The sequence below is a fragment of the Pristis pectinata genome, chromosome 30 (genome assembly GCF_009764475.1).
Source record: "Pristis pectinata isolate sPriPec2 chromosome 30, sPriPec2.1.pri, whole genome shotgun sequence".
In the NCBI taxonomy this organism is placed as follows: domain Eukaryota; kingdom Metazoa; phylum Chordata; class Chondrichthyes; order Rhinopristiformes; family Pristidae; genus Pristis; species Pristis pectinata.
In genome coordinates this window covers 968539-984951 of record NC_067434.1, presented here as the reverse complement: position 1 = coordinate 984951, position 16413 = coordinate 968539, and the positions used below count along the sequence as shown (strand labels likewise).

The window sequence follows — 16413 nt, the reverse complement described above, 5'->3', positions numbered from 1 at the left end:
ACACCTACGTTAGAATTTTGTTTATTGACTACAGCTCTGCCTTCAATACTATAATGCCAAGCAAGCTTGTCACCAAACTCCGAGACCAAGTACGCAACAGCTCCCTCAGTAACTGGATCCTTGACTTCCTAACCAACAGACCGCAATCTATGAGGATATGCAGCAATACCTCCGGCACAATTATTCACAACACTGTTGGCCCACAAGGCTACGTTCTCAGCATTCTACTCTACTCCCCATACACTCATGACTGTGTGGCCAGATTCTGATCTAACTCCATCTACAAATTTGCAGATGATGCCACCGTTGTAGGCCGTATCTCAAACAGCGATGAGTCGGAGTACAGGAAAGAGATAGAGAGCTTAGTGGAATGGTGTCATGACAGCAATCTTTCCCTCAATGTCAGAAAAACAAAAGAGCTGGTCATTGACTTCAGGAAAGGGGCGGTGTACAGGCACCTGTCTACATCAATGGTGCTGAGGTGGAGAGGGTTAAGAGCTTCAGGTTCCTGGGAATGAACATCAACAACAGCCTGTCCTGATCAAATCACGTAGATGCCACAGCCAGGAAAGCTCACAGAGCCTCTACTTCCTCAGGATTCTAAAGAAATTTGCTTTGTCCCCATCGACTCTCAGCAACTTTTTACCGATGCACCATAGAAAGCATCCTATCTGGATGCATCACGGCTTGGTACGGCAACTACTCTGCACATAACTGCAAGAAACTGCAGAGAGTTGTGGACACAGTCCAGCGCATCACGGACAGAGTTGGACTATGACCTCACGATCTACCTTGTTCTGACCTCGCACCTTATTGCACTGCACTTTCTCTGTGGCTGTGACACTTTACTCTGTACTGTTATTGTTTTTACCTGTACTACATCCATGCAAGCTGTAATAACTCAATGTAACTGCACTGTGTATGAACAGACCAGTACGATCGCTATGCCTAGGTACAAGTGACAATAATAAACTAATACCAATACAAATACAGGTGCGCCCAGAAGAAAATGAATCCACACCTTCAAACAAAGAAACATTTGCATCCACTACCTGGCAAACATATAGAGGAAAGTACAGTCAGAGACTGAGGCATGTCCACACACAGGCAGTTGAACACACACACACACACACACACACACACACACACACACACACACACACACACACACACACACACGGACACGGACACGGACACACACACACACACACGGACACACACGGTCACACACGGGCAAAGACAAACAAATGGGGAAAGAAGGGCAGGAAGCCCCACAGAGGCAGGGATGCAGAAAGACAGACAAAAATAGGAACAAACACAGACCGATGCAGGAAAATTCATCGACAAATACATGTAAGACTGGGGATAGAAGCAGGGACACGGATGGACAGAGGCAGGTGATCACTTCAGTGAACACGTCTCAGCTGTATTCACTGTGGTGAAGGATGTTGTGGTTGGAGAATCCAGGGAATGGGAAATTGGAATTCTGGTTCAAATTACTGCCACAAAGGTGGAAGTGCTGGATGTTCTCGAGAGATTAAAGGTGGATACATATCCGAGGCTTGATTAGATATACCCCAGGCAGCTATGGGAGTCATAGGAGGAGATTGCCAAGGTCTGACAGGAAAGCTCAGGTAATCTCTGAAAAAGTGCCAGATGACTGTAGGACATCAGATGTAGCGCCTTTTTTCAAGAAGGGCAGCAGGAACAAACCAGGTCATTACAGGCTGCTGAATTTTACATCAATGGTAGGAAAGGAATTGGACAACTTTTAATGGGCAATCTACACTTGTGCAGACAGCGATTCTCGGGGATAGTCTGCGTGTTTTGATCAAGTGAACCCAGTCCGAATAATTTGTTTAATTTTTGAGGAGTTAATCAGCAGTGTTAATGAGGGCAATGCAGTTCCTCTACTCTGAAAGTACTTCATTGAGGCCTTGGATGAGCTCTCACATGGGAGAATGGCTTATAAAATAAAGAGGGGGCATGGGATTCATGGCAATTTGTCAAATGTCTTCAACAAGAGGCGTGGTGAATGTTGGCAGAAGGTGAGGGTGAATGTCGTGTCGTGTGTGGAAGTGTGTGGTCCAAGCTTTAACACGGGAATCTGTGCTAGGCCCTTGATGCCTGTGACAGACAGTTATGACCCGGTTTTCAATCTGGCAGGAATGATTCAGTTCACAGATAGCATGAAAGTTGATGGTGGTGTTGCTGCGAAGGAAAAGTTGTTTAATGCTCAATAAAATAAAAGAGCTGGATTGTCAGAGGCAGAAGGCTGGAACATGGACAGGTAGGAGGACAAGAACACACAGGGAAGGAGGCAGGAACACTCAGAGACAACTGGAGATACAGTTGCTCCGACGCAGGAGCAACGACAGTGAGACAGACACATGATAAGATAGGCACAGTATGCTCAAAGATTATGGGAAGGGCACTTACAGGTAAGGTCAGGTTCTATAAATATACGAGACCAGTGCACAAGTATACAGAGAGTTGTGGGTGAATAGAGAAACAGACAGACACACTGTAAAGTTGTGTGCACACAGTTGCAGTGGGGAAACGTAGAGAGCTGGGCACGGTGACAAAGAGAAAGAGAAGCGGTGGCAGGAGCACGCAGACAGAGGTAGGTAGTCACAGAAAGAGCGTGGAATTTCCTCAGAGAGAGAGCAACGTATATTGACAGGCAGTGCTGGTTACCCTTCCAAATAACGCACACACACACCTGCACATGGACGCACTCAGGGACAGTGGCATGCACACTGATAGACTGAGGGAGGCAACTGAATGGACAGGGTCAGTTGCACTCAAATTTTAGGGCGGGTTAGCACCGTTAGAGAGACTGATACAGAACCATACACACAGTCAGAGAGAAGAGAGAGGCTTGCACACTCACAGGCAGATGCAGGAATTCACAAATAGGGTGACTGATGCACACACTGACTGGGCAAATTACACACAGACAGATAGGCACACACGTGGAGGCGGAAGCTAGTACATGGTCAAAAAGAGTTGGGCATAAACAGAGAAATAGAGACATTCACAGAGAGTAGCAGGTGTCCTCAAGTGAAGTGGGAGGTTACTGCACCTGCAGAGATTGGCACATGATCGGAAATGGACAGATATGCAAGACCAAGACAATGAAAGAGAGGGAATGTGTGAGTGAAGAGAGAGAGAGAGATGCAGGAACAGATGGAAAAGGGGACAAGTGCACTCAAAGAAAGCACAGTCATGCGCAGGAACAGAGGCAGGTACACACTCACAAAGACAAGCATAACAAGCATGGGTAGGCACACGGAAAGAGAGATGCAGGCACAAACATTTTCAGAGGCAGGAGCCCTCACTGTTAGCGACTGTCACACTTATCATCATGGTCAGACAGGGAGGACATGCAAGGCAACTCTCAGATAACTGCAGTGCACACACTGCAAGAGGCAGGAAGAAATAGATATCAACAGGCGCACTGGCATATCGATTCAGGGACCTTCATACACTGTGCTACCACACTCTGTGAGAGGCAGCTGACACACGTGCAGAGACTGACGTACTGACAGACACAGACAGTCACACTGACAGACAGGTGTGAACAATCATAAAAAAAGAGGCAAGCACAGTTTCACACAGAATCAGGCTATTACGTGTTGGTTTATTCAAATACGGAAGCAGTCACACTGAGTGAAAGGTACACGCACAGGGGTCGGTGAATGCACACACAATGTACACGTATAGACAGGAGAAAGGGCACTAATTAACAGAAGCATATACCCGCACACAGATTGAGCCAGGAGGAATGCAAACGTAGCAATGCACACACAAAGGTAGAGGCAGACACAAATAATCCAGAGGCAGCTGCACTCCGTATCAGAGGCTGTCACACTTCAAGACAGGGTGAGGGAAATCAGAAACACACGCAGACACTCACTGAAAGGCAGCACAGGACTTGTATGTTGAGCCTATGATCATTGTTCTCCCAGAGACCAACAATGCACTGGTAATTGTAGTTCAAATCACGGTGGATTTAGAAGCGACAGGCGACACTGTGAGACTGGAGGTAAGAATTGCTCACTTTCACAAACTCACCCATCCCAAAGCGACCCACAACCAATGAAAGAATCGTTACCTGCAGCCTCGAGAGAGGGAGTTGCAGCAGACAGTTATGAAACCCTTGGAATTAACAATGTGATTAAAGTTGTCTGCAGATGTCTCCGATTTGAACTTATTTACAAACGTTATTTAAAATGGTTTATTCATTATTGTCAGGGTGGGCCAGCTTTCTGCACACCATTTATTTTAACTGTTTGTTTCGCCTGCATATTTTCTTTCAGTCACTGACACATTGACACCCAGCTCCCTTTGTACGTCAACATTTCGCAATCTATCACTGATCAATTAGCATGCTGCCTTCCTGATTACCCTGCCACTGTGGCAGCTTTACATGTATCTGTGTTATACTCTGGCTGTGATGTGTCTGTCCGCTCACCTGCATTGTTGAATTGCATCCTCCTCATAACCCACAATCCCACTCAGATTCGTGTCGTCGGCAGAAGTCGCCCCGTCAAATGCAATCTTTCCTTAAAGAAACTATGTGCATGCGGGTGGAGTCGGGTGCAGAAGACGTTGCTGAGGTTACTTGTTGTGTGTTGGCGGGAAGGTGGGAACATTTGCCACAGTCATACTGCGACAACTGCTTCAACGCTCTCCTCTACCTATTTCGGGTCATTGAGAGAAGGTTCACCAGGGTCAGGTGCAGTGCTAATGTCTGGGCGTCACACTTTGAGGTGACGTCACAGCGGAGTCCTTCCTTTTCCCAGCCCTCTCCTGAGGCAGCGCGGCCTCTCTCTTCATTGGTGGAGAAGTTTCTCTGCCGCGGTGCATCATGAGGAACCGCAGGTTCCATTAGGCAGGCTCATTTACTCTGGATTGACTCCACTTCAACGAAATCACTCCACTCTTCAACCCATTACCACCTTTAAATCTTTCCACACCGCCTTTTCCTGTCAACCCCACTGCTTAAGATCAGTCCCTTTCCCCGATGCTCCGAATTCTTCCATCTTTCCCTGACACACGAACCTTGTCCTTTCCTTCAGTACCCACTCGCTGAAATACTTCCCCACTGTTCAACCTGTTCCCCGCCACTGGCAGCGAGAGACCTCCCAATAAACCTTTCTGCCTTAAACCCTTGAACACATTATCTCCCGTGCATCACTGACAGATTTCCGCATTCGTCAGCCGAACCACTTGATTCCTGATACAATTCGCCTCTTGATCTGCCACATATCGTGAACTTCCAAACCAAAATTCTTTCCCGTCGCAAGTCCTTTGTTAGCCGCAGCCTCTCGTCAGCACCTTGTTTCCACAGCATCTAAAGGAGATCACGGACACAGAAAGAGAGATATCTCTCTCCCTCTCCACTCATTCTCCCCTTCCCTCTTCCCACGCTCCCCCTTTCTGTCGCTCAATCCCTCTTCACTGTCACTCACTCTCCCTCCCCTCTCTCTCCCAGTACACCCTCTCCGTCTCTCAACCTTCTCTCTCTTTCTCTCTCTCCCTCTGTCTCCGACTTTCTCCTCTCTCTCCCTCGCTCTCCCTCCGCTCACTCTCGTCTTCCACCCTCTCCGCTTTCTCTCGCACCTCTTGCTCTCCCCATTTCTACGCCGCCTCTCTACCACTCCCCTCTCATGCAGTCAGGGACGGCAGACGGGGGCAGCGGTCAGCTAACGCCATTGTAGCGCCAGCGACATTTGTTCAATTCCCGCCGCTGTCTCCAAGGAGTTTGTACATTCTCGGTGTGGCTCTGTGGGTTTGATCCAGATGCTCCTGTTTCCTCCTACATTGCAAAGACCAACGGGTTTGGAAGTTGTGGACATGATATGTTGGCGCAGAAAGCGTAGCGGCACTTGCGGTCTGTTCCCAGAACACTCCATGTGAAGATACATTTCACTGTGTGTTTCGATGATCATGTGACCAATAAAGAAATCTTATCTTATCACTCTCCTCTCTCTCTCCCCAACTCTCTCGCTCCCCTCCTCTCATTCTTTCCCTCTCTGTCCAAACGCCCTCTCTTCCTCTCTCTGTCCTGTCTCTACTCTTTCATTCCCCTCTCACCATCTCCCTTTCACCAAAACCTCTCCCTCTCACCCTCTCTCTCTTATCCCCTCTCTCACCCCCCTCTCACTCTTCTCACACAGCTCTCTCTCTCACACCCTCTCTCTCTTTCTCACCCCCTCTTACTAAATCCCCTCTAGCTCTCTCCGCCAACTCGCTCTCCCCCGCATGAACTTCTCCCGACCCGGAATGGGGTACCTTTGGTTGGGTTGTGGCAGTGTTGGTGAAATATTGACACGAGAACGTAGGGAATTAATTTGGAGCAGTAGAATGTTGGTGACCGAGTTCGGGGAGGTTGAGATGAGACCGAGGCAGGGGACGATCCTGCGGGACATGTGGAACAGGCACACTGATCCCACGGGATGAGACGGTTGATGACTCGAACAGCCTATCGTTTCCCTTCGTCTCTCCCCTATCCTCTCCCCACCACATCCCCTTCCATCACTAATTCCCACCACTTCCACATCCTCATTCCCCATCCCCATTTCCCCCTCGCCGTCCCCTCCCCACAGAGGCTGCTTAACGGCAGTCCCTCCAGCAATGTGCGTGTTGGTGGAAAATTTTTAAGTGATTTCAGAGGTGAGTGGGGAGAGTGAGGGAGGGAGGTGGGGTTAGTAAGTCGTAGCTGGCAGTGGGACGCAGAGTGAGTGTGGTAGGAATGAATGGGAGCGAGGTGGGTGTGAGGGAGTCAGTGGGAGGGCAGGGGAGAGTGGGACGGATAGCTCTAGGATGCGGTGGGTTCCGGGAGGGAGGAGGAGGGATGCAGTGATTGGGAGGGTGGGCTAGGGGTGGAGGGATGGGTCGTGTGAGGACGTGCGCTGGAGGGAGGGGTGGAGTGGAGGGAGTGAGAGGGAGAGCGAACAAGGAGTGCATGTGTCGGAAAGGGTTGGAAGGACAGGGGAGGGGGGCAGTTGGGAGGAGGTGGAGGCAGTTGGTTGTATGGAGGAGGGAGTGGAGTGAGGAGGGTGGAGTGAGAATGAGTTGCTGGGAAAGAAGGAGGTTCGAGGGATTTTAGGGGATACTTCACCTCGTCCCTTTTATTCGCCTCCACATCTTTACTTACTCAAACACTCTCCACTTTCTCCGCCTGAATCTGTCCCTCTCTCTCTCTCCTCTCTTTTACTTCCCTGTGTTTTTCCCCTTTCTCCCAGTTTCGCTCCTTTTGATTCCTTCTGCTGTATTTCTCTCTCCACCTCTCCCATCTACCCTCGTCGGCTCCGGCCCTCCCACTCTCTCCCTCTCCCACTCCCAGGTGAGGGATGCCGCAGAGACCTGCAAGGAGGAGAAGCATCAGAATGAGCGGTATGGGCAGGGTTGGAGGAAGGGAAGGGTGAGTGATAGAGGAGGGAAAGATGGAGGGTAGTGTGGATGGAATGAATGGAAGGGAGGGGAATAAGTGAGGGTGGGGAGAGGAAGGAGGTAGAGGGAAGGAGGGGAAGGAAGGAAAGATGGAGGGAGAGGGAGGGGGAGATGGAGGGAGGGGGAGATGGAGGGAGGGTGAGAAGGAGGATGAGAAGGAGGAAAGTGAGGGCAGGGGAGCGAGAGGAGTGAGAGAGGGAAGAGAAGAGAATGGGGACAGTGAAGGTGAGTGGGGAGCGAGGGGAGTAGGGAGATTGGTGGAAAGGGGAGAGAAGGATGGAAAGAGGGAGGGGAGAGGGAGGAAGGGGAAGGTGCAGAGGGAGTGAGTAGGAGGAAGAAGCAGAAGGGAGAGAGTGGAAAAAAGAGAGAAAAGTCGCAGTTAACTTGTTGCATAATGCACATGTCTGCACAGGCGCAATGAAAAACTCACTTGCAGTCGCATCACATGCACATCGCATCTGACACACAGCACTCTCCAGAAAAAAAAATCACTTGAACATAACTTAGACACATATTTTCCAAGAAATAACACAATTCCAACAAAAAACACGAAGTCAATTTTCGTGCAAAACGGCCGTTGTGTTGTTGTACTGAAGTTGCGATTGTCATTGTGCCGGTTAGTTCAATAAGCGAATTGTTGAAGTTAAGCAGCTGGGAGGGAAAGATGTGCAGAGTGCGCGCATTCCAACCCCTGTCAATAACTCGCTACCAGGAAGATATTTAAAATTGAACCACTACTGCTCAAAGGGTGCAATGATTGGGGGAGTGATGGGGAGAGTCCACTGACAGTGACCACTGGGGAATTGAGCCCATCGCCGCTGATCAACACCATCGCCACCGGGGACAGCGAGCAAAGTCTTGACCCAGGGGTGCAGCGACACGCTGTGTCCGTGCAGCTCATCCAGAGTATGTACAGAGAACTAACTGCCAGAGAATGTGTGGGGGTGTGGGAAGGAGGAGGACAGAGCGTTAGAGGGAGAAGGTGGGAGTGAAAGAGATCGCGAGTGAAGACGGAAGCAGAGGAGGTGAGGAGAGGAGAAGGGAGGTAGGTAGTGAGGGAGGAAAGGCGGAAGGAGGGCAAGAGTTAGCGAGGTGGAGTAAGTAGGAGGGAAAGGGAGTGAGTTGGTGGGGTGGGTGAAGAGGTGGTAATTGTTGGGAGGGAGGGTGGAAAGGTGTTGGTGGGGAGGGAAGAGTGGTGAGATTTAGTGCGGCTGTAGGACGGGACGGAGTTCGTGAGGAGTGAGATCCAGCTGGTCGGAGATTCCGTCTCTCGTCCCTCTTATTCCCTCTCCTCTCCCCCAGTGCTTCATCACCCTCTCTACTTTCTCAAGTTATGTGCTTTCTCACTCCTCACTCTCCGTTCCTCCCTCTTTTTCCTCTCTCTTTTACTCCCCTCTTTCTCTACCCTCTCTCCCGACTTCGTTCTCGCTCCCTCCATTTGCTCTTTCCACCATATGTTTATCTCCCCCTCTCCCTTGTTCTCTCGGCCTCGCCGGCTCTCCCACTCCCTCCTTCTAGATCCAAGATGAGTGGCTTACCGCAGAGACCTGGAAGGAGGGGCAGCGGAGTAAGGGAGTGAGGGGATGAAGGGGCAGGGAGAGTGCGGATGTCGGGAATAAAGGATATGGGGAGGATGGTGGGAAGGGTCGGAACGTTGAAGGGAGCGGAGGGAGGGAGGGGAGGTAGCGGAAGGAAGGAGGGGAGTGGAAGGATGAGGGAGAGATCGAGGGAGAGTGAGTGGGTAGAAAGGGAACGGAGGGAGTGAGAGGAGAAGAGTGAGAAACGGAGATACAGAGAGAGGGTGAGAAAGGGAGAGAGGGAGGGAGAAAAGGAAGGAGAGAGGAAGAGGTATGGGAAGGGAGGTGAGGAAGGGAAAGAGCGGGAAGGGACTGGAGGGAAGCCAATAAGAGGGAAGAAGGAAGAGGAATGGAGAGGGAAGAGATAAAAGTTTCAGTCGAATTTATTGTCATCTGCACATGTCTGCACCGGTGCAATAAAACACTCAGTTGCAGTCGCATCACAGGCGCAGAGACCTTGAGGTGTGAGTGCGGAGGTAGAACTGCCAGAGAATATGTGGGGAGGAGGGGAGAGAGGTTAAGAGGGAGAAGGAGGGGGAGGAGGGGAGTGGGGAGTGAAAGGACGTAGTGGGTAGTGAATGAGTGAGGGGAGACCGTTGGTGGGGAGGCAACAGGGGAGGGAGTTGATAGCGATGGAGGAGGAGGAGGGAGGTGGTGGCGAGGGTGAAAGGTGAGGGAGCTGCTGGGCAGCGAGGAGGTAGGGAAAGTTAGTGGGGAAATTCAACCCCTCGTCCCTCATATTCACCCTCCACCACCTCTACTTTCTCCTCCTCTCTACTTTCTCCGCCCTCACTCTCCATTCCTCGCTCTCTTTCCCTCTCTTTTACTCCCCACCTTCTCTCCCTTCCCTGGCTATTTCTTTCTCTCTCCCTCTCTCGGTTCCCTTCCGCAATATTTCTATATCCCTTCTCACTCTTCACCTCTCCTCCGCTCCTGCTCTCTCACTCTCTCCCTCTCTGTCCCAGGTCAAGTACTTGCCGCAGAGACCTGGAAGAAGCGGAAGCAGAGAGAAGGAGAAGAAGGAGGGGAAGGAGCAGGGCGGGTGGCGGGGAATGGTGAGTGAAGATGGAAAGTAAGATGGAGTGGTGGGAGGTGAAAATGGAGGGGAAGGAGGGAAGGGACGGATGGAGGGAGTGATAGAGGGAGAAAGGGTAGGTGAGAGGGAGGAAAGAGGAGGACGACGGAGCGAGGGGAGGGAGAAAGGGAGAAAGTGAGGGAGGGGACCGGAGGTCGAAAGGGAGATAGGGAGGAAGGTAGAATATGACAGAAAGGAGGTAAGGGGAATGGGGAGGAAGCAGAGAGAGGGGGAAGAGGATGGAGGGAAGCTCTGAGAGAGGGTGGGGAGTGATAGGAAGGGTAAGTGGAGGGAAGGGGAGCAAGGGAGGAGAGGAAAAGAATGAAAGAAAAATTGCAGTCGGGTTTTTGCCAAATGCAGATGTGCGCACCGGTGCAATGAAAAATCACAGTCATATCACAGGCATCGGAGACACAACATTCCCCAGTAAAAAAAAAATCAATAGAAACATAAATTGGACACTTTTACAAGAAAACACAATTAGAACAAAAAAGTCAATTTTACTGTAAAATGGCCATTGAGTTGCTCTAATGAGGCAGTGATTGGATTGTCCCAGTTGGTTCAGGAAACAAATGGTTGAAGGGAGGCAACTGTTCTTGAACCTGGTGGTGTGGGACTGCAGACTTCTGTACCTCCTGCACGTTGGTAGCTGTGAGAAGATCGCATGGCAAGTATGATGGGGATCTTTGATGATAGATGTCACTTTCTTGAGGGAGCCCCCCCTTTAGATGCTGCCGATGGTGGGGAGAGATGTGCCCCTGATGCATTGCGCCGTCCACCGCTCTCTGCAGATTACTATTTGCCCACGCATTGGAATTATTGCATCAGACCGTGATGCAATCAGTCAGTATTTTTCCAATACGGAGGAGAAGGGGGAAGGGGAAGATATACAAAGTGTCCACATTCCAACCCTTGTCAGTGACCTGGTATTATGGAGATTTAGGCGACCAGTTTAATATTTAACCACCACTGCCCAGCCGGCGCCGTGATTGGGGGAGGGATGGGGAGGGTCCACAGTCAGTGACTACTGGGTCAGTGGCTCCATCCCCGTTGATCTACACGATCCCCACGCGGGAGAGAGAAAGACTGTACCCAGCGGTGCAGAGACAGCCTGTGCCCGCGCAGCACTTCAAGAGTGAGTACGGAGACAACTGACGATGCAAACTGCCAGAAAATTTCTAGGGGAGGGAAAGGGAGGAGGAAGAATGGTTGGTGAAGTAACGGCTGCGGCTGAGAGGGAGAGAGAAGAGCGAGGAAGTTGGGACTGGTGGGAGAGGGGAGAAGGGAGGGTGGGGGAAGGGCGGTAGGAAGAGAGTGAAGGGGTAGCGAGGTTTGGAGGGAGAGGGATTGAGTGGGTCGGGAGGGAGGAGGATTGAGGCGATAGAGGTTGTGGAAGATAGGTTTTGGAAATCGGGATGGAGAAAGTGAGGGAGTGAAATTGTGAGAATATAGAAAGGAGAATATGGAGAGAGAGGGAGAGAGAGGAGGAAAAGAGAGGGGGGATCGAGAACGCGGCTCGAAATAGAAAGGACTGAGAGAGAATGGAGGGAGAGTGTGAGGGGAAAGGGTGGGCAAGAGAGTGTGGAGAGAGATGTGGAGGTAGAGGGAGATGTAAGATAGAGGTAGAACGAGAAGAAGGGAGACAAAGGAGAGAGAAGGAAGGAAGGGGACAGGAAGAGAGGGAGAGAGAGCAAACGAGGGGAGAAGAGAGCATTGTAGAGGGAGGCAAGGGACAAGGAGGGGAGTGGGAGAGAGGGTGGAGAGAGGAGGGAATGAGGGGGAGGGAGAGAGAGGAGAAGATGTTGAGACAGAGAGACAGAGAGATTAAGCCGGAGAGGCAGAGAGGGGAAGAGGGCGATAGTGTGTGTGTGTCAGTGAGGGTGAGTTTGCTTCAACATTATTCACCCAGTCAGTCGCTCCCCACCCCTGCTCCCACGCCCTTCTCCCTCCCACACCACTTCTCTCTCTCTCCTCACCTTCTCACTCCTATACCATCCCCACCACTCCCTCTATCTCCCACCACATTCGAACTCTCTCATACCCACCCCACTCTCCTTCTCTTCCGCAGAGTCTCCCCCTCGCTGTTATGAACTCTCTCCCGGACTTTGATGAGTTTACAAAGACCAAAAGTCACAACAAATGAACTGGACCATTCGTCCCATCGGGTCTTCTCAGTCATTCCATCATTGTTGATGTATTATTCCCTCTGAACTCCACTCTCCTCCCTTCTGGGGGAAAAAGAGAAGGGGATATCATGGGTAGAGAGACACGGAGAGGGGGTGAAGAGAGGAGGGGAGGGAGACCGAGGAGGAGACTGGGGAGAGGGAGTGGAGTAAAGGTGGTGGAGGGTGAGAGAGAAAGGGAGAGAGGGAGAGGATACTGAGAAAATGGTGCAGAGGGGGCATGGAGAGAGGGGGACGACGGGAGAGACGGGGAGAGGGGGAGATTTAGAGAGTGGAGAGAGAATAGGGAAGAGGGACGGAAAGACAGAGAGAGGGTGTGGAAGGTGGAGGGTTATAATTGAGCGATTTAACGAGGGGAGGGGGATGGAGGGGAGAGGGGCCAGAGGGGAGAAAGAGAGAGATGGACAAAGGGGTGAGAAGGAGGGAAGGCGGAGATAGGAGGGCGGAGAGAGCGGTGCTGAGTGTTGAGAAACAGGGGGAGAGAGAGTGAGAGAGAGAGAGCAGGATGAGCCGGTAAGGGTGGGAAGGGGGAAGTTGAGGAGGTCGACTCAGATTTACACCCTCCCTGGCTATCTACAGGAAGAAGGCGAGATGTACATACTGATCACCACCTTCGCCCTCCTGGTGGGCTTCCACCCCACCTCAGCCGTCAGCGGAGGTAAGTGCACGACCCACTACCTCCTCCTCTCTCCTCACCCCAAATACCTCTCCCTCCTGGTGTAGCTCTACGTTCAACCAGAACTTTCCCACCACTGGATGGAAGGATGCGGGGGCTAACGGGGTCCATAAAAGGTGCGACTGGGAGGGGGCTGTCACTTTCCCTAGGCGCCTTGATCCCTGAGCGACGTCTGATACTAACCCCAACCAGCTGCGGGTCACATGGTAGCTTCATATACAGTGGTGGGGGGCAATTGCCGAGTGTAGGATCCGTGTGTGGACTGGGCCTGCAGGCATGATCGGGGTGGGAGCCGAGGGCGACGGAGGTTGTGGCGTATGACGTTAGTGTTTTTTGCCGAGAATCCCCAGGGGAGTCGACGAGGTGGAGAATGACATTTCATAGGAAGATCCCAAGTTATCACCGTCTCTGGGAGGTAGTGGAAAGTGGAGAGAGCGGGTTTGGGCCGCGTGTGTGTGTGTGCCTGTGTGCGCGCGTGTGTGTGTGTGTGTCTCATTCCCTCCCTCTCTCTCGTCTTCCTCCCTTTAGTTCCCTCTCTATGTCTCTATCTCTCTCTCTCCCCCTCTCTACTTCCTCCATCGCCCGACACTCGCGTCCTCCCACCCCAGACAAATTCTCTTTCTCCGGCCCATCGGAAAGAAGATAGAAAATCCTGAAAGCACGAACCACAGGGCTGAAGGACAGATTCTACCCCACTGTTATAAGATGATTGAACGGTGTCCTGGTCCGATTAGATGGACACTTGACATCAAAATCTACCACTTTCTGACTTTGCACATTATTTTCTGCCTGCAATGCACTTTCTCTGTCGCTCAAACACTTTAGTCTGCATTCTGTTATTGATTTTCCCTCATACTCCTTCGATGTGCTGATGTGGTTAAATGATCTCTCTGGATGGTATGCAAAACACCGTTGTTCACTGCACCTAGGTTCATGTGACAATAATAAACCAAATTACGATTTACCTTCCTCTCCCTCCTCCTCCTCCCTCTCCACAAATTCCTTTCTATCTTCTGTCCCTCCCTTTTTCCCACTCCCTCAATAATATTTCCCCAACTTCTGTCTCTTCTTCTTGCACTGTCTCCCCTCTCACTCTCCCCCTCCATCTCTCCAGGACTCCGGGGCAAGTGCCTCATCTTCTCCCAGCCGTCCTCCACCTCCTACGTGAAGCTGCTGCCGCGCCGTTTTCCCGAGTTAGGTCCTTCACTCTGTGCCTGCTCTCGGCCACCGAGTTAATACGCAACCACGCCCTGTTCTCTTACGCCACGTCCGACAACGCCAACCAGCTGCTCTTCTGGCTGCTGGGACCACAGTAATTCCTGTTGGAGCTAGCGGCCCAGAAGTTTCCCTTCGAGCTGCCGGACCCGGGTTCGCTACTCCGTCACCTCTGCGTCAGCTGGTAGTCGGATACGGGACGGGTCACCCTGTGGGCAGACGGCAGGCGGAGACTGGTGAAGAAGGCCCGGCAGGGGCACGATATGACGGGTGGTGGGGTGGTCATCCTGGGTCAGGAACAAGACCAGGTGGGGGGTGGCTTTGACGCGGAGCAGTCCTTCGTGGGCGAGTTGTCCCAGGTCAACCTGTTGGACCGGGTGCTTGGGCAGAGGGAGATCGGTGAGATCAACCGGGGTTGTGGGTGCCTCGGGGGAAACGTTATCGATTGGTCCACGGTGGCGTTCGAGAGCAGAGGGACGGTGGGGATCAGTGATAGTCCGGAGTATGAGTTGTGAGGGGAGGCGTAGGGAGCAGTGGGTAGGGACTGAATAGGTGAATAAAGTTGAAGTGAACTGGAGTTACAGTGTCAAAGAGTCTGTCAGAACATTCACACTGACTCTCTCTCTCTATTGCTCTGTCGTACTGCTCTCCTCCTCTCCCTTTCTCTCATCCACCCACCCACCACGCTCATTCTCTCATCACCTCACATAGGCCAGAAGACACAGAAGCCTGAGAAAACCGACCATTGGGCTCAAGGACAGCTTCTACCCAGCTGTTAGAAGTCAAAGTGGAGACATATGCATAAGTACGCGTCTGCACAGGTTCAATGAAAAACTTTATTGCAGCCGCATCACAGGCACGTTGCGGCAAATACACAACATTCACAGGAAAAAAGCATAAATTAATCACAAAAGACAATTTTTCAATAAAATACATTCAGACCAAATGAAAGTCTATTTTAGTGCAAAGTGGTCAGAGTGGTCATAGTGTTGCTAAACTGCAGTGTTTCTGGTTGTGCTGGTTGGTTCAAGAACCGAATGGTTGAAGAGATGTTGCTGTTCTTGAACCCAATGGTGTGGGTATTCAGGCTTCTGTACCACCTGCCTGAGAGTAGTTGTGTGAAGATGGCATGGCCCGGATAGTGGGGATCGTTGATGATGGATGTTGCTTTTTTGCGGCAGGGCGTCCTGTAGCTACTACCGATGGTAGGGAGGTCTGTGCCCGCGAAGTATTGGGCTGGGTGCACTCCTCTCTGCACGTTCTTACGTTCCTGGGCATTCGAATTTCCGTACCAGACAATTATGCAACCAGACAAGACACGTCCAACAACACATCTGAACAACTTTGGCAGACTGCTCGGTGACAGGCCGAACCTCCTGAACCTTCCAGGATGTTAAATACATTGGAGTGCCTTCCTTGTGATTGCATCTACCTGCTGGGCCCAGGACAAGTCATCGAATATGTGAATGCCCAGGGATATAAAGCTGTTGACACTTTCCACCGCCGATTTCCCGATGCAGACTGGCGCATGTTCAGCCTCCTTTCCCCTTACTGAAGTCAACAATCAGTTCTTTAGTTTTGCTGACGTTGAGAGAAAGGTTGTCGCAGGTGACCTATTTCACTCGGGTCAGCTGAGTCGTCTCCACCTGCGATTCGACCAACAACAGTGGCGTCATCAGCGAATTTGTTGCCAGCTCTGGAGGTGTGTTAAGGCACACAGTCAGGTATGTAAAGAGAGCAGAGGAGGAGCTAAGGCCATTGGACGGAGCACTTGTACGATAAGATGTAATCTTTTCTCTTTTAATCTTTTTATTAGTTTTAAGATTAATACAGATTGATATTTAGCATCAATGTTTATACATGTAATACAAAGAGATCAGGATAACAATCATAGAATAGATAATCATAAAGAACAATAAAATATAAAAAAATCTGTAGATCCAACGATCTCTTAGTAAATGAATATAACATAAAAGAAAGGAAAGAAAACGATTTATTATATAAATTTAAAAAAAAACAAATCAAATAAGAAAAATTGTAAACAATATAAACTGAACTAAACTAAAAAAAATCAAAAAACAAACAACAAAAAAAAACCGAAAAAAAAACTGGGCTGAAATTTCTCAGCAGAAACAGAGCAATATTATGTCGTCAAGTCCGTTCCTCCAAGTTGGAACGTCATTGAAAGGGGATCTACATCATGTGAAAATATTGAATAAATGGACT

The 16413-nt window shown here is 50.6% G+C and overlaps 1 protein-coding gene across 1 annotated transcript; it reads left to right on the top strand.

Annotated features, from left to right (window-relative positions):
• The first annotated feature begins 11192 nt into the window (after positions 1-11192).
• On the top strand, positions 11193-14764 carry LOC127584551 (C-reactive protein-like). Its single transcript, XM_052041325.1, has 5 exons — positions 11193-11248; positions 12182-12307; positions 12876-12954; positions 14087-14170; positions 14407-14764. The coding sequence occupies exons 3-5, from the start codon at positions 12888-12890 to the stop codon at positions 14700-14702; spliced, it is 447 nt and encodes a 148-aa protein (XP_051897285.1). The 5' UTR covers positions 11193-11248; positions 12182-12307; positions 12876-12887; the 3' UTR covers positions 14703-14764.
• The last annotated feature ends 1649 nt before the right edge of the window (positions 14765-16413 follow it).

Coding starts and splice junctions, on each gene's coding strand:
- LOC127584551 (XM_052041325.1), top strand. CDS start 12,888: ATGTACATACTGATCACCACCTTCGCCCTCCTGGTGGGCTTCCACCCC. Junction 12,955..14,086: donor CACCTCAGCCGTCAGCGGAG/GTAAGTGCACGA, acceptor CCATCTCTCCAG/GACTCCGGGGCAAGTGCCTC. Junction 14,171..14,406: donor GCGCCGTTTTCCCGAGTTAG/GTCCTTCACTCT, acceptor CCCTGTGGGCAG/ACGGCAGGCGGAGACTGGTG.